General features: G+C 45.7%; 1 protein-coding gene across 1 annotated transcript; it reads right to left on the bottom strand.

Moving 5' to 3' along the window:
* Window positions 1–12077: 12077 nt before the first annotated feature.
* MDH1 (malate dehydrogenase 1) lies at window positions 12078–24002 on the bottom strand. Its single transcript, XM_055810818.1, has 9 exons — window positions 23846–24002; window positions 18119–18217; window positions 17697–17793; window positions 16553–16728; window positions 15053–15175; window positions 14752–14928; window positions 13074–13187; window positions 12773–12862; window positions 12078–12409 (listed from the first exon to the last, which is right to left on the bottom strand). The coding sequence occupies exons 1-9, from the start codon at window positions 23846–23848 to the stop codon at window positions 12284–12286; spliced, it is 1005 nt and encodes a 334-aa protein (XP_055666793.1). The 5' UTR covers window positions 23849–24002; the 3' UTR covers window positions 12078–12283.
* Between the last annotated feature and the right edge of the window lie 20 nt (window positions 24003–24022).

Below are 24022 nucleotides of genomic sequence, written 5' to 3'. Positions count from 1 at the left end.
AGACCTGTGAAAGATTCACTGTTGTCATGATGAGGATGAAGAAAAGTTGGGATGACCTACAGGAAGGAAAACCTGTTTATTTTTTATCCTGGAGAGAGGAGACATGCTATTTATTTCTGGTGCATTTGTCATGCTGGCCTCCTGGTGGAAAGCCCATCTGTCCAAACTCTTCTCACTGCTTTCTTTAACGTGAGAGAGACTAATCATCTGGGACCATGTGCTGTTTTTATGAGATGTCTCTGCTCCCTGCACAACACCTCTTTAACTGCAAAGCCTTCACAGGCATTATTCTCGCGGGCATCACGTTGCATGGTGGAGCCAGTGCGGTGCAGGGCTCCTTACTGGCTTCATTGTAGGACGGATGGGTCCAAGTAGATTCTGGAACCTCAGCGTGAGTCAACTAGAAGTGCTGTCTGTGATCAACCAAGGCATCAAGGGATCGTCATGCTCATAAGCTAATCTTCTGATGGTGGGAACCAGAGCAGCCACCCCCCCATCCCGCCTTTGCAAAAGAGGTTCCTTTCCCTCTCTCTCGGCACGACCTCAAGTTCTTTCTGTTCCCATTGTTTCTTTCTCAAAGACTTGCATTTGCATTTTTGTTAAACCAAGTTATTTATTTGCAAAAACCCAAGGATTTCTTTGTTCCGCAAAGGCCTGTGTGCCCAACAGAGACTGATCTTCCCAAACACATCACTGGGTATAATACAAGGTGGTGTCCCTCCCTGCAGATTTTGCTTTGCCTATAGACTCAGATGCTGCCTGGACACCCAGACATCCAAATAGAAAAATGGCAACTATTTCTGTCATTGTTTACTTTGGTTCTTACGCACGTTTGTAATGCATAAATAATTTAACTGAGTGCTTCTACAGGGACATCCAGAAATTACTTCCTCACCAAGGTGACCAGGCGGCCTCACAGCAAGAAAGGCTCAGAAAAGGCAAAAGCAGAGTGTGACAAGGGCCAGCTTCCCTCCATGTCCCGATGCAGCCTGAGGGCAAGCAGCCTGTGCGTCTTCTGTTCCACGAAGGCAACCTCCAGCAGACACCTAGTGAGGCAACAGGACAAGGGGTTTGTCCACACCTCGAGCCCCCCCACCTCTGCACACTACCCTCGCTTTTTTCTGCTTTCTCTCACCATGGGCATGAGAGCAGAACAGGTCAGCCCCGCGTTTGGCGCAGAGCACCACTGCATCACCTTTGGAGAGGGCAGGCGTCTCACCACGGCTGGACCCTGGGGTTCCCTGCACACCCCAGCACAGGAGGCACTGGCTGCCCGACCTCAGCCCATGGGTGTCCTGCCATTCTCGTTTGGTCCTAGAAACTCTTCAAACTGGCTTTTCAGCTTTCACCATTAGCACAATTCTTTTGTGGTAGAGGCATAGGCGGTGTGGGGACCTGGAGGTCAACAGCATGGCACAGCTAAAGCCTGTAGATTTCAGGTCTTTATCTCTCACATTCACCCTGACAGTGTCCTCACCACTCAAAGCAACTTCCAGCATTTCTAGGCGAGTCAAATAAATCATCGAGGTGATTGCATGATTGCTTCCATGCAGAATCAAACAGAGAGATGCAGTCACCACATCAGTGCGACACGCAGCTGGAAACCACAAGGCTCCTTCTCCTCCAGCTCCCATGCCCTGCAGTCCTCCAGGGTGCCTCGTAGCCCCGTGAAGTTCCCACAAAGTGCCAGCGAGCTGGGATATCTCCAGGAGATAAGTAGAACATGATTTCTCCTGATCCACTGCTCCTCAGCTGAAAGGAGGGAGGCTGAAGAGGGCCCGAGGAATGAGAAGAGGAGCGCGAATCATCCAGCTGAGCCCTCTTTCCCACATGAGAGACACTGAAGGAGGCAGAGGGAATTGGAAGGGCTGAGAACCAGGCACGCTGGCCAAAGCAACACACCAGCCAAGTGGCAAAACCCCCAAGGTGACCCAAAAGCAGGGAGCAAGAAGTGACACCACCCAAGCAAGTGCCAGGGCAACAGCAAGGACCTGAGGGAGAAACTTGGTCTTTGTTGTCTCTGATAACTCCACTGGTGTATAACACAGAAGCCCTGAGTGCCAGACCCACACATGTGGTAAGCAACGCAGAGCCAGAGCCAGGAGCACGCGTGGGATGATTGAAAGGCAGATGGCACTCTGCTATTGATGCAAACAAAGCTCTGAGAGCAAGACCCTGGGAATCTGGTTGAGAGCAAGGGGGTGGGAGACTGGGGAGGGAGCAGAAGAAAGCCTTGACAAAGCCACCTTGATGCGCTGCTTTCCCAAGGGGCTGCAAATCAAAGAGGGTTTCTTCTCAGCAGGAGGGCGAGCTGACAGCCAGCTTCTCGTACCAAGCTGGTGACACCACACCAGCAAAGTGTTGCCCCCCCAGCGGAGAGGCAGAGGCAACCCCAGCTGTCACAGCACTATCAAAACTTGCTGGCTGCAACAAGGCTTTTACCAGCACATCCCAGGTTAACTTCAGTAAGTACTTATCGCACCTTGCCCCGGCACGGCCACCAATCCCCCACAAGGTTTGAACAGTTCATCTACTGTCCGTGCTGTTTCTTCAGCCCCTTCAAGCCAGTCCACCCTGTTTCTTGCCTCTGCTGTGTCCTTCCCCTTGTCTCTCCTACCTCCAGGGCACTCTCACTCTCACTCTCTCTCTCACTCTCACTCTCTCTCTCTCTCTCACTCTCACTCTCTCTCTCTGGAACCAGCCACAGCTGCACCTTATCCACACCAGCCAACCCACCGCCCCTGAAGCCAGCCCACAGCTGTATATTACCGATGTTAATTAACCCAGCTTCAATCCTCTACACCCAGCCAGTGACACCTTGTGCAGTTTTTTGTTTTCCCAAGCAGAGAAGCTGAACATGAGCAAAACCTGTTGACTTCTACCCCTATTTGCAGGTAAACAGGTGGTTCTCATTCATTACAAGATGTTACAGGCTGGAAAACAGGGGAAACATTGTGTGTGGCAGCTGCGGTGAAGCCTTCGGTCAGACAACCTGGAACCAGCTCCGTGGAACGGGGCTCGCCATGGCCACCTGGCTTGGATGCTGCCCAAAGTCACCCATACGCAGCCACACTCACACTTACCTGCTCGTGTGCTGACACAGTCTCCTCGGTGTTGCTGGTGGGCAGCCCCAGGAGCCGGAGTGGGAGAAAGAAATGAGCAGGTGAATAATTACTCAGCAATCAGTGCACACACAGAATACCCGGAGCTAAGCCTGGGCAGCCCCGGAGGCTTTTGCTGTCTGCCCCACGCCGCTGGGTTGGGTCAGTCGCTGCCGTTGATGGTTTTGGTACAAAGCTGCCTTCACTCGCCAAGCAGACAACAGGAGTGGGAAGCTCCAACACAAGCAGAAAACAGGAAAAGTGGGGGATAAGATCGCGCAGTGGTGGAGTTTAGTCCATCACCGTGGCTGCGAGAGCCTGGCGATGGCGAGGCACAGCTGCTGAGCATCGCCCCGCTCTGACATCTGCCCCATCTCAGGTTTGTTGCACATTAAGCAGGCTAGGAAGAGCATTTGGGGTTTTAATATTTCATTAGCAACCTGGTTTATATTTTTGTTATTTTACATTTTATTAGGGTGTGCTCTGCTCTGTCAGGTGGGACTAGTCAGGGCAGGGCTTTGCCAAGGACCTCGGTTGCTCTCCCCTGCTCTGAGCAGGCAGGTTGGCCAGGCAAGGGCAGGAGCAGGGAAACGCTCCCGGAGACCACCCAGCCCTGCCGCCCTGTGTTCAGCACGTCTGACCTCCGTCCCCCGTTCACCCTTTCTGCCCAGTACGATGCTGGTCCCCAGGAGATGTACCATGTGGTCCCTTTGCATGGAGCAGCTATCACACCAAGGAGCGCTGCTAGTCTTTAAGTAAGTCCAGCCTTACAAGCCCACAAAAGTAGCTCAGCTGCCTGCGCCCATATTTAACTTCTTCAGCTCAGAGAGGAGAAGCAGAAGGGTCAGGATTACTTGGTTTGTGGTTAGCTTGTTGATTAAGAGGTGGCTGGAGCTTTCCTGCTCCGCTTATCTCTCATGCCAGCGTCGCCTGGTCCGTGGCCACCCTGTCTTCTGCAAAGTGCTTGGAAGTAAACTCTGACCGTGCCCTTAACAGCATCCTCCAGCTGGGGCTTTCTGCTTATGTAGCAAGTATGGGCTAAAAGCAGCTGAGGGGCAAAGGCGGGCGAGCTGGCCACTGCTGGCCAGGATGGCTCCCGCACAGCCAGCAGCAGAACTCGTTTCCTCAATTTAGCTGGATCTCAAGAGCTGTTCTAGCTTGGGAATGGAGGAGAGGGTCACCAGCGCCGGTAGCACCAGGTGTCCAACACGGCGTGTGCCTGGAGCTGATTCTCCTTGCCGAGAGGCCACCTCTCGTGTAGACATGTCCTCCGTTGGATGGAGGCAGGTGTCTATCCCGGTGGGGACAAGGACCAGCCAGTACCTTCCCTCCCCTGCCTGACAGCTTCCTGGGCCCCAGCCTTGTAACTTCAGAGCTGAAAGGAGATTTGTCTGTTTTCTTTTGGTCAAGTATTTAAACTCTCTAGGCTCAGAGGTTAAGGGGAAAAAAATCCTCCCAGTGTGACTCCCTCTCTACTAGCTCCATCTGGAGGCTCCAAAAAAAACTAGTGCTGCCAAATTATTTTTATTTTTTTATTTATCTATTTATTTAGGATTTATGGCTGCCTTGGCATTGAAAACCACTAATGCCCAGAAGCATCGAGGCAGCTGTGAGTGCAGAAAGCCACCTCTGCTGCTGTCCGACCTGTGAAGCAGAGCCAAGAGCACTATTCACCGTTCAGCTCCAGGGTCCATGTAAAAAACACTTCACTTGACAACATCCTGGGATAAACACCAGCATCACAGATTATTCTTATACATATAGTCCCACCAGGGCTACACACGCTGCTCTCTTCCAAAGGAGGAGTTACGCAGGGCAGTCCTGGTGCACACACTTGGCAGCCCAAGGTGAAGAAAGCTTCTCCAAACATCTTACACCACAAGCCTAATAAAGGTAGGTGGGGAGGGCAGGGGCTGTGGCAGCCCCGCGCTCCCTCCCCACCTCTGCTGGGAGCTGGCGGGCCAGGACAGCCGCAGCCCCTTCCCCACCAGCCCCCAGCCCGGGGAAGGCTGCCTGGCACCAGCAGTGCCATTTGCAGGCTTAAAATGCATCATGACTGTTGGCCAGGGATGTGCCAGGGAGGGTGACACGGAGAGAATTTGGAAGGGACCCCCTGCTAAAGGATGGTAATTTTGCACGGGATAATTACCCCCAAAGCTGGATGTGACCACCCAGCTAGCGCAGCACCAGGGTGGTGCTGAGCGTGCCCAGGGCGCTGCGAAGGCAGATGTCCTCCTGCCTGACGGCGGTTCAGCGGGGGGCAGGACACTGACAAATCTATTTTTTCCTCCCCCAGCTGATAGCGAGCCGGTGCTGGAAGCTCTTGTCAAACCGGGCTGCTGCTCTTGAACTCTGAGTCTGCAAACAGCCGGGAGGTGACATGTCTGTTAGTTGGAACTATTTTAGGAAACTGCTCTTTTTCAGTCATGAAACACATGAAAGGCCCAATGGCAAAATTTGGATATGGCAAAATTCCATTTTAAAACCATCCAGACCTGCCTGCCTTATCTTTTCCTATAATGGTGCAGTTACTGCGTGCGACTGGGACTGTCCCCCCCATCCCCCGCTGCCTGGCCCTTGCTCCAGCACGGACTGCGGGCTGTCCCCGCTGCCCGCCTGGCCCTCCCGTGCCACTCGGCTTGTGGGGGTTATGCTGGAACTGGCCACTCTTTGTACAGCTGCTGCACAGCCACCGGCTGCAGGTGAGCTCCTTGCTGGGACCCTCGCTCCCGGCCCACCGCGGCCGCTGGAACACGTGTGTATCTGCCAGATGGGCATTTGCAGCTGTGGTAAAGGAGAAACTTCACAGCCTCTCACCTCTTGCTCCCTGCTGAGCTGGTTTCCCTGGTTTCCAGCCCCACAGACCCGTCTATCTCACTCGTGTGACATGTGCTGCCCTTCTCCAGCTCTGATCCGGCCGGGCGCGACGGGCATTGCTCGTGCACATCCCTGTGCAGCCACTCCTTTGGAGTCTGTCTCCCTTTTAAGATCAGAAAGAAATACTAACATTGCCTTTTAGGACCGGGTTTTTTTTAATATAGAAAACATAGAGATCATTTGAGGGGTTAAGTCTCTCCTACAACCTCTTTGCTGGGGAATAAACCTCATCCTTCCCCAGCTCCCCTGGCTCTTCACCCTTTTGGACTCCCTCTGAGTTCAGCTTCACAGAGCTCTTCCAGGAGCCTGCCCTCAACAAAGCGTTGGGGTCTTTTCCCCGGAACTGGAGGTCTGGGTGGGAACCTGCCTGACATGGCTTCACTTGTGCTGAGGAAGCGGCTCATCCTCTGCTCCAAACCCTGCCGAGAGCCCGCTGGCCCTGGGGCTCGCTCACCCGCTGGCCCTGGGGCTCACTCAGCCACTGCACTGGCGTAAGCAGCTGCCGCTGTGCTCTCCCCGGTCAGGCAGCCTCGCATGCAACAGGCACATCTGTTGTCAGCTCAGCAGGCAGGAGAGATATAGCTAAAAATCCTGACTGCTCCTCCCTTCAGGCAGAAAGCCCAGTGCCTTCCTGCCCCTCCAAGGAGCGTGCAAGCGCGAAGGTGCGGGCAGAGAGCTGCCACCGCCGTGTCCCCAGCCGTGAGCCACGCTGCCTGCGGGAGGGACTCGCTGGGCCGCATGCAGCTTGCTGTTTTGCCCGAAACCCCTCCACTGCTGTTGCTCTGTTTGGTTTCTTACACAGCCAGACTATTAAGCCTCTGTCAGTGGGCTTTCAGCAGGGGTTCGGTTTGCTTCCGAAATAACTCCCATGCTGGTTTGTTAGTGGCTTCCTAAATCCTCCATCTCAAGCTTGAAAGCATTCTCATCCCACTGGCTTACGAAATAATGATGTAATAATATTTTTCATTAGGGTCACATCAACCAAGGTGCACTGTTGGTCCCATTTTAAAACTACTCAAGCCACTCGTGTTTGTTGAGAAACAGTCATGAATGCAAAAGCCAAACCGAATGCATGAACGTACCCATGAAAATTTCCCCATAGAGGGCTACACTGGATCTCTGGACAGCACAAATCTGTGGCTTTACAGATGCTGATTTCATTTAAAAAACAGACCCCAAAGTCTAGCAAACTGAAATGCCTATTTTCTCAGCCTTTGCCTTAGCTTTGGTCCATGGCCCGTGGCAGGTACGTGCGCACAGCTGCTGCCAGCCAGCCCGGCGCTGGAGGGTGCCCAGCTCAGCCCAGCAGCGCAGTGAAGCCACCTTGGGCTGCTGGGCTGCTCAGGTACGACCTGGCCGCTCCGCTGCTGCTAACAGATGGAAGCTCACCTTCATCCCAAGGATTATCACTTGCCTGCTACAATAAAATCTCGCACAGCTGATGTGTGCAGCTTAACGCTAGCCACAAAGGTCTTGGCTGGCAAGAAGGGTCAGGTGGCTCCTTTGAACTCCAGAGAGGTTTTCCATCATGCCCGAGCACGCGTGTGGGTGCACACACTGCACGTATCAGTGCTATCTGCCGGGAGGGCAGCCGTCACCTCCTCCCGTCACTGAGATCCTCTGTCCCAGCGTTGCTTTTCAGCTGCAGCCCGGATCAAGAGGGAGCAGGACCACAGGAGTGCCATTGCCTGAATTCGGGGCTTTCAGCCACAGAAAAGTCCTGAGTGGCCACGGATTTGTTCATGCAGCATTCCTTGGGAGCCAACAAATGCTCGGAGCCTCAAATACGAGTTGGCTTGAGTTGAGCTTTTAATGCATTTAAACGTCAAATCGCTCCCGAGCGAGCGATGATCATGTTTCCCGAGAGGAAGCAGGCAAAGGTCTCTGCACAAATTCTTTGTATCATCTAGCTACAGACCCCTTGGTGGTTGTGGTTAGCTGACTCAAAAAACACAAAAGCACCTGTGCAATTAAACCTTTAATTAATTAATAAGCACAATTAAAGATCCAGTAGAACCAAAACAATGGGCTTGTTTCTGGCCAAGATGAAGACTGCATCTCTGCCTATTAATTTCTCATTTACCTGCAGTTACAGTATTTCATTTTAAGCAGCTGGCTGCTCAGCCTCTGTTCAGGCACAATAGAGCATTTGTCACGTTCCTCTCCAAAGCTGCCGCTCAAGAAGTTGTTGGAATGTTTTTTTAAAAATACCTTTGTATTTGAAAACAAAGTATCTGCATTTTCGGTTGTAAGTAGTTTTATTTATGTAAGTTCCTCTTTCATTACAACCGAGCTGTGGTTATCCTCTAGGATTTGCTATTTGGAATTAAAAATGTGTCTATAAATGTAAAAAAGTCCCCAAACTACAGGAAATAAGGAGGGGGAAAAGTAGAAAGAAAAAAATAAAGTAATTCTAATAAGCTCTTCCAGGACAACTTTTCAGTGTTCTGTACATCTGGTGCTCCGAAAGCATGCTGCAGCTGCTTTGCTCGCCAGAGTTCTCCTGACTTCCCTCGTGCAAAGTGAGATTCAAATCCTGTTGATTCGATACGACATGATGCCTTATAAACATGCCCAGGGGGCAGAGCTCTGTGGTGAGCATCAGCATAATGTTGATTTAGACTCATTTGCAAGAGCTGGAGTTTCCAGCTTCACCTGCAGTCACTGTGAAAAACAACAAACAGTCACAGTAGGAGAACAACAAGGCGAGACAAACTTGAAATCAGTTTGTTGTTCATTTGGGGAAAAGCTTTGTTTCTTCTCTCCCTCAGAAGAGCTCTTGCTGGGAATGGAAAGCTGTCAAGAAAGCACGAAGAGATCAGCTTAGCAGCCCCCCTTGCACAGCTTTCACTGGCATGACAGGAGGATATGACATCTGCGATTTCCAGGCGCTCTATGACAGAGCATGCCAGTCACACTGAACAGGTCCCAGTCATCCCTGGGAGCCTTTCCACCGACAGACCCAGCCAGGAACCCTGATGTTCTCAGCTGCTCCATCTCAAAGCTTTACAGAAGCGGATCTGATGATACACATCTTAATTTCCCCCAGGATCCATTTCTCAAAGAATGCTTGTATGTATGTACTCACACAGGAGCTGCTGTTTGAAGTCCTTCTGTTCTCTTGGGGATGTGACCAGCAAGTAAAAAGTGATGTGAAATTCCTTCCTGCGCAGAAAGTTTGTATGTGCTGAAAGTACACTCATCACTAACTGCAGCGCAGTGTTTCATAGGTATGTATGGAGAGTTGGTCAAAAGATGCAGTTGGTGCGAACACATCCCATGGCTTTCAGTCACCTAGGTCGGAAATCTGTCAGTGCAAACTCCTGCAGGGCTGACCTGGCCCAGGGATGGAGCTTCCACAACCTCTCCCGTTGCTTTAGATCACCCTCGGATGTGATAAATCAGTTTTTGGTGTTCCAACTTCTGTCTGTCACCTCCTGACTTTCCACTGTGTGCCACTGAGCCTGGCGCTGCTTCTTCTGTGCCCTCCCCTTAGGCAGCCATGGACAAGAAGGTCTCTCCCGTGCATTTCCTTTTCCAGGACAAAGAAACGCAGCTCAGAGCCTCAGTTAGCACACTCCAGCCCATGAACACTCAAAATCACAGAACAGACATTTTAGTGAAAAGCAAAGTACTCAATACCAAAAGTTTGGGTAGTAACGTGCAAGTTTCCTTGAGCACTAGAAAACCGTAAGCCTGCAAGGAAAAGCAGGTGGCTACTCCTTTTGCTTTGCTGTCCTTTTCATATACCACCTACTAAGGGAAGTGCAAAGCACCCTGCAAAACCCACGCAGAATGTACAAAGTAACACAAGCTGCAGTGGAAGCTACCTGACTGCAGCAGGAGGGAATCTCCCAGAAGTACAAAAGCCAGAGAAAGCAGAGCAGAGGACAGAACAGTTCAGAACCATGGGTACAAAGAAAATCCACCGCCGGCTAGTTTGAGTTTGCGAGTAGTGGGGTAGTAGTTGAGCAGATGGGAGATTTCCTGTTAATTGCTTCATGGAAGTCTGGAGGAAATACAGCACCTCATCATCTGAGGAGTCAAATGTAGATTCAAGTGTTAACGTGAAGGAGTTAAATAGAACCGTTAATTGTGCAATCATTCTGATACACTGTTACAAGCATCACTTCGCAAGAAGAGAGTCGCCTCCTGGAGAAAGCGGCTTTCAAACCAACATCAAAGAACCCTGAAGAGCCCTATCTTCCACATTTTCTAAAATCTTTTTTAAAGCTTCTTCCCTACATTGTGATGTTCCTGTAGGTATGGCACAAAACCTACTGCACACCAGCGGGATTTATCATAGCTTATCTATGGCTTTCAGGCACAGATGTGTGCACTGTAGCTCTCATGTAGCGTTCACAGTAAAATACATTGTTTTATAATAAGCTGTAGCATGGTAATTACTGGAATGAATTCTTTTGGCCCCTTGGTTCACGCTGGAATGAGATATTACTGACTTTGTGTGGAACACCAGAAGGCAGCCACCACATCAGCAGCTTTCCTTACCTCCCTAATTTCTGCAGAAGTTCCAAAACTGTTGTGAAAAGACACAGGAAATCATCTTCTTACCATCTCTCCATAGCTAAACTCCAAGGGGTTTACAGTAATGCGAAAAACAGAAGATATGGTGTATATACTTCTTGTTTACTCTTAAGACTGCAAGAATGTGTAAATTCTTGCTACAGCTGCTTCATAAACTTTCAAGGCATTCGCCTTCTGTGCCCTGCCTCCAGCTGGCCTGTGCTGCAGCAGACATTCTCATTTTCTGAGATGCTCCTTTTCCCTTCCAACTAATTACGTATAGTAAGTCTTTGCTGCATTTCTCTCGCTGTATTTAATAGCCACGGTAACGTTCTGAGAGCAGACTTATTTTTAAGGATAAGCTTATTGAAGTTTGCCTATGTATTTTATATTCTATTTGATAAATCCTCAAAGAAACAATGCAATTGCCTTAGAATTCAGTTTAAGCTTTTTTTTTTTTTTCTTCCCAAAAGTTCTACTTTTTGGAATCCTCACTTAATGACAACAAACCAAAACAGGGAAATGAGATCACTCCGTTATGACAGACCCAAGATTTCCTTTAGTACAAGGCAGAAGCGCTTATGTTAGAATGGACAGACAACTTAGCACTGACATTGTGTATGACAAAAATCCCGTTACCATGAGTGCACACTCTGCAAAGGGAGCAGGAAGTATTTAAGGTGCTTCGAAAACAAACAGAACAGGTAGTACATGACGGAAGTTCCCAGAACAACAAACCCAGTCTAAATCCCTTCAGTCTACATGAGGTAGGTTACTTCAGTAGGAACAGACAAAACAGGAGTCTAGAAGAGTTACAGCAACACTCACCCGTGTGTTTGCAAAGCAATAATTACAGTACGATGTATCTGAACCTTTCTGAAGCTAAAGCATTTGTAGGCTGCACTACGAAAATTCTCAAACAAGTATATTAACCTCACTTGGCCTTAACCAAGCGAGTCCTTGTCTCCTGGGACAAAAGGCTTGGAAGCTAACAATCAAATTAGTACTGAATGACCAGCACTGCTTTCGGACTGTGCCCGTCTGCCTTGAGGCTTCTTTTGTCTGATGTCAACATAAAGCAATTCTGCCTGGGAAAGACAAATGGAAGTGCTGGTCACCAATAAAGCTTCTTAAAACTAGTTTCCCTCAGTTCCTTAAAACAGGCCTTCAGGGCTTGTTTGTTTTTTTTTTTTAAATGTTGTACTATCAAATCCTGCCAGCTACATAACTAAACCCATGCAAATAAAGTGCAACAGACTACTCTTAGCCATTATGTGATTAAGCATCTTTTAATATTTCTATTGACAAACATTGTAAGCATAACCAGAGTCAACAGTATATACTTGGGAGTCTGTCCGGTGACAGACTTGAGTCACTGAACTACTAGTTCAAGAACTACTGGCATTCTAATTCCATTTTCAGTGGAGCCATAGGGTGCTGAAATGATCACGGACTAGGATGTGTACTGATAGTGCCAAATTCTAATCAAGACCCATTGATTGTGCGTTAGTAGCCAAGGTAAACAGTTATTCCGTATCATACATAGAAAGCAACTGGTATTGAACAGACAAAAGGTTTGGTCAACAAACTAGTTTTACTTTTAATAATCTTTTTGCTAATAACTCAATAGGCACAAGAGTACCAGTAAGCATATGAACTTTAAAATGCACAATTGCCACAGACAGTTGACTTGAATACAGTAATAGTGTTTGGTAGCAGACTTAGAGACGACTCTTAGATTCTTCCACTCTCACATGACTTTGTATTTCCTCATCACCTAGTCATGCACTGGAGAGGAATTCCACAGCAGTCTCCTTCTCTTCAGCTAACTCCTTTGCAGTCAGATCCATCTTCTCACGAGAAAAATCATTAATAGGAAGACCCTCAACAAACTTCCAGGTCTTGTCCTGTTTGAAAACAAACAAATAAAAAGCCATTCCCCATAAGAACAAGTTTCATTCGGTCTGCATGAAGGAAACTTTGCAGCATAAGAAATAAACTTTATGGCCTTAAAAGCCACATCAGGCAGAAGTTAGTTTTGTTTTCAGATAAAGAATGCAGCCGGCACCGCCTAGTCATGTCAGATTCTATTTGTCTATCAGTACTTGTTTGACAACCACTACGAAATGGTTAATAACGGTCCCCTCTGTGAAAGGCTGCTGAAGTCCCAGCAACTGCAGTCCCGTACCAAAAGCACTGCTGTTAACAAGCTCACACAACAGATTAGCTAGGTCTTGCAGAAGATGCCTCGATTGATACAGTCTAGTTACCTTGATCACAACAGGGAATGAATACAGCAAGTCTTCAGGTACACCGTAAGAATTGCCATCAGAAATTACTCCCATGGAAACAAATTCCCCCTGAAACCAGAAAAGTTAAATATACTTTTCACTGCTAGAAGAAAGCAAAATTTTAATCTTTTATATACTGCATCTCCTATGACACACTTTATTCCAGAAAAAGACCAGAAATTCTTCCTCTTCTGAACACACATACACACTTTGGGTCAAAGACACTGGCATGTAACAAAGCATTAGACAAACAAGCACTTACTCAAGAGCAACATCTTACCGCTGGAGTGCCAAACCAGATGTCCCTCACATGATCACAGATAGCTTTGGCAGCTGACATTGCACTGGACAGCTTCCTAGCTTTAATAACGGCTGCTCCACGTTGCTGAACAGTCTGCAATTAAGAAAAAAAGCCTCTAAATTGTAAAGCAGCAAAATCATGGTTTGGTCCAAACGCTGTCAGTAAACACCATGAGGAAAGACGGTCTTTTGTTAGTCAAGATACAGTTCTATCACCAAATGAACATGGCACACAATCCAGAAATACAGTCTAGGAGAGTTCTGCCAAGCCAGGAACATAAGGGAACATTTCAGAGGCTGGCTCGTTTCTCAGTACCTGCTTTACAGCTAGCAGGCCGCTGACTTCTCTCACACTAACCAGATGTTTCAAGCTTTTACCACCAAGACACTTCATGTATGTCAATACTAACGGATGCCTCAGAGCAACACTGGCAATTAAGGTTTTTTGCCGAACACCAATATTAACTGCTTGCTGGTCTCAATCTACAATATTTAATGCATAAAATTCATTTATTTCCTGAAGACAGTTGAACCTACCTCCCTATACTTAGGTTTATATTTAGAAATTTTGTACTTAAGAATTGCACTTCTCAGAATTAGCATAGCTTCTTAAACCATACCTATTTTTTCTTTTGGTAAGTTTTGGTAAAGCTCTATGCCAACCGTACCCCAGTCTAGAAAGCAAGAATTATGCAATCTCCTGATCTCAGGCAAAATATTCTAGCACAGACCAGCATTACAATGTACCTAGAAGGCCAAAACAGTATCCTGCCTTGGCCACCTAAGACACAGACAGGTTTCTGCTTACACTCTGGCTCAGGAACTTCAGTTGCCAACACACAATCGTTTATTCTGCAGCAACAAGCATGTACTGGAATAAGCTATATCCAAAACCAAGACAAGACAGAGCACGGTCATATGACAAAACACACCCTCAGTACCAAAGATATGATACCTGGCTGTCAGCATGCCAGTAACACTGCAATACCAAGCCAAGTACAGCTACTTGGAGTCACGTTCGTCAAGAGCTTTGATAATCCTTGTTTCACTTCACACTGCGTTTAGGTTAGCCGGTGCTCTTGATCAATCAATACCATTATTTTGTTTTACTACCCTACATTATTATTTATTACCACCCTACATTAAGACATTTGCAGGTGTTTTCTAGGTATTTCAGATTACTTTTCAGAAAGGCTGCTGACAAGGTCATAGATTTAGGTCTGGAATGCATGTGTGCATGTGGCATGCGCATGCATGTGCAGGGCAAAGGTTACTGGGCCTTTTTTTGGTGGGTGGGGAGCTGCAAACAGAAGATCATCCTACTTCATCTACAAAGCTGCTAAAATAAGTTACCACAGTGAAATGTCAATGGTGCTTGTGTGTCAGATGAGAAACCATGACCAAACTCTTTTTTGTTGAATCATTTCAGCACTCCAAATGGATTTTTTTCCCAGTAGTATTTACATAAGTTTTCATAATGCCTTAAATTTTTCAAGAGCAAATAACTGATAGAGACAAGCTATCTGAGGATCACTTACTCTATTAAGACAGGAAAAGCTGCTTCACTAAGTCAGTTACATAGTTTACAATTTCATACAATGTTACAAGAAAGGGGAGACACAGAGTGACCATGGAAAAAAAATCCAAGAAGATCTTACCAGGATAAAGTCTCCCTTCAGCCAGCTGTCATCTTTTATAGCTTCATAAACTCCAACCTCCTTTCCTTTCACATTTACCTTTGCATGGTTAACATCTGGATATTGAGTGGAGGAGTGGTTGCCCCAGATGATGACATTCTTCACATCATTAGCAGTCACACCAAGTTTCAGAGCAATCTAATTGGAAATTAAAGATGGCCACTGTATTAATTTTAGCTTCTCAATTCAGAGGCTTCTTTGAAAGCACTGCTATTTAGCAGAGACAACAGAAAGCATTCTACTTTGAAGAGGCCCTTTCTACCTGAGATTTAGCTCTGTTGTGATCCAAACGAGTTAAGCAGCTGAAATTTTCCTTTGGTATTGACGGGGCTGACTTTGATGCAATCAGGCAGTTAGTATTTGCTGGATTCCCAACTACCACAACCTAAAACCAAAAAAGGAGAAGAGAAATGTGGAAAGATGAAGAAGCTGTTTCTGCGAAATAACTCCCTCAAGTTAAATACATGACTTTGCCTTCAAAGAAGCTATCAGAAAGTTAAGTTTTCTAAATCTCTTGGTTGTCTTCAACAATACTGTTTTATATGTGCATTGTTCATGGTCACCGAGTCTTCTATAAATGTACAGAAAAATATTTTCTAGCTAGGTATTTTCTTTATAATTTGATACTCAAACATGAAAGAGAATAAGACTTCTAGGGAGATCTGCACACTGACTCACAGCCTGGCTTCAAACCTCATGCAACTAGACCCAGGGAAAGCAAGATACACGCTAGTCAGCCCACAATGAATTCACCATCCCCTTTTAAATGCTTTCTAGACTGGATGCCACCGATTTATATAATTGCTTTATAATTAGGAAAGCCAGAACAGTTACTTATCTCAGTGTTCATAGGCAGTTAGAACTATAATATTGCCTGAACTTGGATCAATTTATTACTATGGAAAACTGATTTTTATTCATCCCTCATCTACTAATGTGTCTCAAATGATTAACGTCAAGCTCCATATACTCTCAGTCACACAAACTAATCTGCAAACCTCCCTTTGTATTTCCCCTTTTGAAATTGAGTTCAGTAAATTTTCCATTACTCTGCAATAGTTACATTGATAGTTTTTATTCCAACTGTATAAAGAAGCAAACAAGTCTTTAGAAGCAGTAGGAAGTTCATCAGCAGAGGAAGTAGACATTAAAAAGTCAGTTACAAAGCACAGTTGGAGTCTGGGTCTGAGATTAAGAGCAGTAGGAGAGCAGCCACATGATCCCATTAACTGTGCTGAAGGAATCTGAGAGAGAACAATTAAAAGCTTCCAATGCTCCAAAGACCAAGACACAAATAACCTAAATAAAGCCGATTCTTTGTGCAACTGTAATTCTATATTGATACTGAAGTTAAGGGTCATTATGTTAAAGTCACAGATGGATATGAAGTAGGCAGCTGCACATAGATAATTTAGTTACCCCAGAGAAGAGAGATAACGAGCAGAAGACTGCTTTCTCTTCTTTTATATGGATTTGTGTATTTATTTCTTTTTAGAACTGGTGGTAACCAGTTCAAAGTATGTGCGGAATACAGCAATACAATGTAAAACCTACCTTTTTCACCAAATAAATTATGGACTAAGTCATCTACCTATTTAACATACTATGTCTCATTTAACCTTCACTGTGGTCTGTTTTCCAGGGCTTCAGGAAGGGAATGCCTGTACTGTATAGGCTCCTGCTTGCGCAACATTGTTTTACGATGTATTTAGAACTCTACATAACTCAGAGTTAATTTTTTAAATTCAGTTTCTATATTCACCTTGACAGTCTTTTTGGCATACTTGTCCAAAGCTGCACCTTGAGACTTGAAAATTTTCACATTTGCTTTGAGTAAATCCTTCCTCTCCATGCCCTCTCTCCTTGGCATGGAGCCAACCAGAATTGCTATGTCAAGGTCTTTGAATGCAACTTCCTCCTTGTCTGTTGGAATGACCTCTGAAAAAAGGAAAGGAGGAAAATAAATATCTATGTAAGATAAATACTCATGGCAAAGTGTTAACAGGAATATTCTTTGGTTCATGAATAGTATATAGTCTGATCTGACAACACAACCACCTTCCCCTTCCAAAAATACAAGTATGGTTATTTGGCCCTAACTCCACAGATTGAATACTTGCCAGTAAACTGTTTATATATACAAATATTTACCTAAATCTTTAGATACGAATTCTAAAAACACAGGAAAAAATCTATGTAAAAAGATAGCTTTTGCCTGTCTCTCTCTAAATATATATACACACCTAGCTACATATGCTGTTCCTCACTTGTACAAAAAATTTTCAGTGGCAGGGACGAACACAAATGAAGTTTTCCTCTCCCTTTGACCATTCAAGCAGAAGGTCGTTTGATTTGTACGAGAGTCGGTAGCTACATGCCTGATTTTTTTGTTTGTTTGTTTTTTTAAAGTACTGTAATAATGACAGTAGCATTTAGTTGCTCCTTTTCTTCTGTTTGTTTAAACTATCGGAACTTGTTTACATGACTTGATGAGCGATTTTTCAATTTGTGTCTTTACGCAAAAGATATTTCTAAAGACTAGATTATTTTTTTTTAACTCAATAAAAGTATCTAATCGTTCAATGTTATTCCACTAGGCCAAAATACAATGCATAAACGCACAAGTATCCAACAACTTGTTGTGCACGCTGACAACGCAGGATTGGATGATACCAGCCAAAACCCCAGTTATCTGCATAGTCAATTCCTTACACAAAAACCGATTTGATGGCATTCTTCCTCGCTTACAGCCTAAGTTAAATTAACTTATCTTCCACAAAATATAAAACCGAGAAAGGATCATTATCATTTTCTTCTGCTTAACTTCCTGCCAGGTACAGGAACTCAAAAATGCAATAGTTGTGCTATAGAATCTTGTAGGTGTAAGAAAAATTTCTTTTGGCCACCTCTCAGCAGCGGTAGAGCACAGTCCTGCAGCTCCATCACTACACCTTCCAGTACAGTCATCATGGGGGTGATATCCAGCAGCACAAGAATAAGAGGCTGTAAAGAAAGAAATGGTTTAGTGCAAGATGGGCATGATCTGTTTTGAAAATGAATTTGTCTTGTTATCTGCTAGAAACTGCTGTCTTATGCAAGCCTTAAATCCATTTACAGAAAACTGAGAAACTTCAGCATGCCCAACAACTGAAAGCTTGTGTTAACAAAGCAGGACTCCATTTTCCCCACTTACAAAGAACAGATTACTTGCACATTGGTAAGCCACTCTGAGTGTCTACAAGGAAACAAGTCTCAGGGACTGCAGTTCTAACATTAGCTTATTCATTACAGCGAAGAGAGGCAGGTGATAATTCAACATAAGAGCTACCTGTTCTTTGCCGAAGACATCTCCCTTGGCAATGCTGTAGAGCAGCGAGTAAGCAATCTGCCCAGCAGCTCCAGTCACCAGGACTCTGATAGGCTCACCCTGCAAGAAAATTAGAGGCTTACCCACAGCTACACAGTGCAGGCTCACACCATCTGACAGTGGTAAAAATTAAGTTACTACAGAAAGAACGTTACGATTATTTAACCTGGATGAAAGCTTGTGCTTAAATGTGGATCAGGCCCAGCTCCTGGGATCATACTTCTGTTCTGCTAGAACCACCAGAAATTCCTCTACTTGCCTTTACAGAAACAGAGCACACTTGCAAAAATATCCTTATGCATTGCTCCTGGAAAAGCTTCCAAAACGCCAGGAATAAAATGTATTTGAAAAACTTTTTGTTCCTTTTAACAACGCTGCCCTTTTAACATAAGACGTTACAACACGTAGCACCCACTCATTACATTACCCGTCCACACTTCAAATTTACTACAGAAGTTTTATGTGCTGTGACACTTTATCAATTTTCAGATTCTTTCAATTTTGAGGGCTGTTTCCATTAAGCATTTTGAATGCTTACTTGCAACCAAAGACTTACTGAACGCCAGGAACCAAGGAATCTAGTGGACTTAAAACTACTGCCTCACTTAACTGCTAGGTAGCAATTTAACAAATCCACAGACAAAAGCTACATTATGGACAAATACAGACACTAATATCCATAATACAACTGTCCATTGTCAAACTGACCCAAAACTCCAAAAGACTGGGAGAAAACTGCCAAGACGTTGCCAATTGCAAATGGGGAGGGGGAAACAGCTTAGCTTACAGCAAGAGTCCATTTTGTTAAGCAGAACCAGGACTTGGAAAGATTACTTAATATTGAAAACATACAGCTGAGAGAGTTGGGGTTGTTCAGCCTGGGGAAGAGAAGGCTCCAAGGAGACCTTATTGCGGCCTTTCAGTACTTAAAGGGGGCTCAAAAGATGGGGACAGACCTTTTAGTAGGGCCTGTAGTGATAAGACAAGGGGTAATGGTCGTAAACTAAAGGAGGGTCGATTCAGACTAGATGCAAGGAAGATGTTTTTTACAATGTGGGCAGCGAAACACTGGCAGAGGTTGCCCAGAGGGGCTGGAGATGCCCCATCCCTGGAAACACTCCAGGCCAGGTTGGAGGGGGCTCTGAGCAACCTGGCCCAGTTGCAGATGTCCCTGCTCACTGCAGGGGGCTGGACTAGATGACCTTTAAAGGTCCCTTCCAACCCAAACCGTTCTATGATTCCATGAAAAGGGAAAACATGCCAAAAGACATTCGTAACCTAGTATTTTGTAAGCCTGGTTTTTAAATCTCCCTGTTTTCCCTAGTGGCAACAGGGCTGGGGCAGATTGTGCTAGGACAGGAACAAGCAGACTCTGACCAGCCTGCTGGAGTGCCATGCCTGCTTTTTCAAATAATTAAAAGATGATCATTTGAGTTATGGACAAAACACTTTCCACATTCAATTATGTCTGAAGCGATTTAATTGCATACTGAGCTACATCATGAAGAGTGTAGCTTGCAGAGCAAAGGCAGGCATTTCACCTGGTGCTGGCGAGGCTGCCACTGGAAGACAGTGCAGCTTTGGGACCCCGAGTTCCTGTCCTCTAAGGTCAGGCTGAGGGCACGGGACATAGCCTGGAAAGGCAGAGGATAGGCGTGATGTAACAGCAGCCCACTACAACTTCAAGGAACGTTACAAAAATAACACTGCCAAACACCTCTCAGTAGTGGCAGATGGCAGAACAGGGGCCAACAGATAGAAATCAAGAGAAAAATGCTTGATTAGGGTGGTACGGCTGCATTGGAACAGGGTACCGAGACAGCCTGTGCAACCTTCATCACTGGTGTTTTCAAGACCCAGATGAAAAAAACATGTATGACATTATAGAGCAGCATCAAAAGTCAAAAAGTGAACAACCTCCAGACTCGGTGCAAGAAAGAGGTCAGACTGGATGACCTCTAGAGATCCTTTCCAACCAACGTTCTTGTCACTGATATTTATAGGAAAACCATTTTGGGATTTGAGTGTATTCTCTCTGCAGAAGTGACCAGCCAAATACAGCTGCACCAAGCTAACATTAGGTAATTATAAAAATGAGGCCACCTACCCCATTTTACCACATACTAGATAAAATGAGAGTGTTAAGTGATGGAAGTTAAACTACTGAACTTGCAAATTTAGACCTCAACACAATTCTGCCTTCATTATGGGAATGATTCTTTAAACATTTGGCTAAATGGCTACCCATTACAGTGTTGAACTGCATTATTTTATTTTGAACCTGTCCTACTACAAGTCTCATTGCTCAAACCTCATCAAAACTCCACAAGGAAGTGGAAGGAGAGCAGACAATAGATTCTTGCTGGTTTAAATCTCAAAACTAGTTTTGTTACATTATTCCCAATTAGCGAAGTTGTAGCCTACAAATGTACATAATGTACAAGTGATGACAGACAGCACCATTAAGATGCATATCAGATTTTCAAGCGAACTTTTCAGCATGGTTTTAAGGAGAATCTACATTTTATTTACACAAAGGGAACAATGGACACTTTTAAGGTAGTTAATCATATTAGTTAGGAAAATAAATGCTGAAAAATTACTGTGCTGTAAAACATTGGCCTGGCAAAATCCCTTATCAGCAGCATATAAAAAGTGACCCTATGCTAAACATTCTACTCCAGTACTCACACAGCTTAACAGTGGAACACGTTTTCTTTGCATTACATGGTATCTGAAATCAATGGTGAATTGATTTCTGGATTTCTAGTGAACGGAACAGGTATTTTTAGAAGTTAGGCTCCTTCTCCTTTGCACCCTGTGAGCCAGTCTAAAGTACTGTCACAAAAGGGGGAAAGTCAACAAGAATTTTTCCCACTATATGCACTTTATATGCTAATCTGATTTAAACATTAAAAATGTTGATCTATTGACCAGTGTGATGCTATTTAGCATAACAAAAGCAGAGGGAAGGAGCAGAAGATAAAAAGGCAAGAGGTAGGACTATTTTGGAGGTTTGGTGGTTTTTTGCTGGTTGGTTTGGTGGTTTTTTTTCCCTGTTTCATTGGTTGTTTTTTTTACTGAAACAGACTTAACATTTTGCCTTAAAATAAAAATCCTTCAGTCATGACCCAGCTCCACCATCTCTTAAGTAATTTCGCTTATTACCACCCTTCCTGTTCTCACCCCATTTTGGGCTGGAGGAGGGAGGAATATAAAGTGAGTATGAAGTTTTATATAAATAAAAATAAAGTGAGAAGTACTGCCCACTTGTTTTTTTCCTTTCCTAACTTCTAGTACATTGGATTCACATACAAGGTTTCCCCAAACCCCCCCCCTGCCCCTGCAGCGATTGTGCAAAGAAACTTTCATGCCCTCTCTTGATTCTAGAAGCTAGATTAACAAGCAAAAAATGTTGTGCTTCTTACAAAATATAGTTAACTCTCCCCAGAAATCTTACGTTGCATATAAAAATCAGTATCATTGAACACCTGAGGCTATTTTTGGAGGATGTATGTTTAAGAGGAATGAGTAGCTCCGCAATGCAAGTTGTAGGCTCCACACATTCATGTTCGGGTACTTTAATCCGTGACTTGGCCTCCTGCACTGGACTTCGATAAGAATATTTTCATGCTGTGGTAACTACAGAGGTGACCTTTACTCACTCTCAGGTATTCAAGAACTAGAGGACAAATTAAACGACATCTAACTGAACTATTTAGTTCCAAAGCCCTCACCAGCTGATGTATAGTTAAACATTTTAGGAAAATGAAAGAGTAGTAAAGATAATGGTAAAAGTGAGAAAAAAAATCCCACTGAACATTGCATCCCCAGATACCCTCCTCCCTCTAATTCAGCAAACATTTAGGATATTCCTCCCCCTCCTAAATTATCACAGGTAGAAGTAACACTTCCAGTATCAAATGAGGAAGCTGTGGGCTTAATGCCCTCCCCCTGCACTCACTTTGGCTCCAAAACTCAGTGCCTAAATTATTTCTGCAATTACTGCTGATAGCAGCAGGTCTAAAATAATAGTACCATACATCAAAATAGCACTACACTGCAAAATCGATTCAGGAGGTTACAAAGGTAAGTAAAAGACTAATATTAAATAACTCTCAATCTATCAAATACAGTAATAAGAAAATGATGCCCTGTCTACACAAGTGACGGACTTTGCATTACTAATTACAGTTATAAAAGACCTCTATAAACATGACTGCTATAAACTTGTCTGTAAAATACCATCAACTGAATGTTACTCCTGAAGGTTAAATCCAACTAAGTTATCCCACCTTTATTGACAAGAATGATTTAAGCATTATATTAAAATCTACCTTTTCAAAAGTTTAGACTCCCCCTAACAAACCTTCCCTTTGCTCTTAAAGAAGAGATGCAATGACAATAATTTATTTGGAAATGTGTTAAGAGTTGGCAAGACTTGCTGCGCATGTTAGCAACCCCAGCAGCGCTGTGGTTCATAGACTGAATTTCAAAGGAATTCTTTCCTCAAGAGATGACCTTGAGACAGGTGCCCTTAAAAACTTTTTCCATTTCATTTAGCTAATAGTGGTTGCATCAGTAGAGAGATGATTTTATTTCAGAAGTTTAAAGCTTCTGCCCAACACCAAATGGATAATTAGAATAATGAATGTCAGATAAGAACAGTGATATTCTGAAAACTGGACATCAAAGTCAGTTTCAACCAGCTGTTCTTTTGGACACCAACAAATTCATAGCAGTCAATGTTTTGAAAGCTCAAGCGTGAACTAAAACTTGCCGTCTTGCAGTCACTCCTGAGAATCCACATTCTGAATGGAAAGAATGGAAAAGTAGGCTCAATAAGGTTTACAGACTAGTCTTTTTTTAGGGCATAGCTGAAATAATAAATCTGGTTTCAGAGCACACAGCATCTTTTCTATAGCAAAGCAGTAAGGAAAGTATTAAGTGTAGAAAAACAGGGAGATGTTCATGGTTATAAAGGAAAGCAAGGTCTCTGTGCAAGTTTGTGTGTGTGCATATGTATCTGTACAATGCCACAGAAAAGCCAAGCACTGCACTGTGTAAGCACAGGGCAGAGCTGGAAGGGCACCTTGCCCATCGGGAGAGCCCAGCCAAACAGCCGGGTTTCTGACAGCACTGCACCCCAACCCTTAGCACCCCAGCAAGTTAAGGAGCAGGCATCCCCATCTTCTCGAATGCGGCGCCGCCAGCCAGGGGGCTTGCAGGAGAAGGTGCGATGGAAGGACTGGGGGCCAGCACCAGGCCGGGGCCAGCACCAGCACCAGGCCGGGGCCAGCCCGGCGGGCCCACCAGCCGGCCCCCCCGCACGCCGGTGAAGAGCAGGCAGGACCGACGCCGGCCGGCACTGCGGGGGCCCGCGCCAACCCCTAGCTCTCCGGGCTGGAAGGTCACCCCGGCGCGGCCTCCGCGGGGGCTGAGGCGAGCCCCACGAAACCCCCGGTGCCCAGCACACCGTCAGGCCACCCCCCGGGGCTTGCGGAGGCACCGCGGGCCGCCCGGCAGCAGGAGGCGGCGGGGGGAGGCGAGCCGGCGCCATTTCGCGGCCACTCCCGCCCGACGGGAGCCCCCTGCCCCAACCGCCCCGGTGACAGGGCGCAGCGCGCCATCGCCTCGCCCCAACCGCCACCCGAAGGAAGGGCCGCCGGCTGGGGGAGCGGTACCGACCATAGCTAAGAGGAGCGGCGGGTCCGGCAGCCTCGAGGTCACCTCTACAGCACGACTGCAGCCGCGGCAGCCCTGCGCTAAGGTACCGCGGCGGGGCGGGACGCGCCGGCCCTACGCGGCCTCCTGGGGGCTGTAGTCGCGACTCCGCTGCCCGTCGCAGCCTGGCTCTCGGCAAGA

The sequence above is a fragment of the Falco peregrinus genome, chromosome 7, assembly GCF_023634155.1.
Source record: "Falco peregrinus isolate bFalPer1 chromosome 7, bFalPer1.pri, whole genome shotgun sequence".
Classification (NCBI taxonomy): domain Eukaryota; kingdom Metazoa; phylum Chordata; class Aves; order Falconiformes; family Falconidae; genus Falco; species Falco peregrinus.
Note: the sequence above shows the minus strand (reverse complement) of the source record. Positions and strands in the feature narration are given on the sequence as shown.

What these genes read in the sequence shown, in the direction of transcription:
- MDH1 (XM_055810818.1), bottom strand. An exon ending in TGAAGGGAGACTTTATCCTG is followed by an intron (nt 13,188 to 14,751) that starts GTAAGATCTTCT and finishes TCTTAATTGCAG; the next exon opens with ACTGTTCAGCAACGTGGAGC. An exon ending in CATTCCCTGTTGTGATCAAG is followed by an intron (nt 12,410 to 12,772) that starts GTAACTAGACTG and finishes GTTTTCAAACAG; the next exon opens with GACAAGACCTGGAAGTTTGT.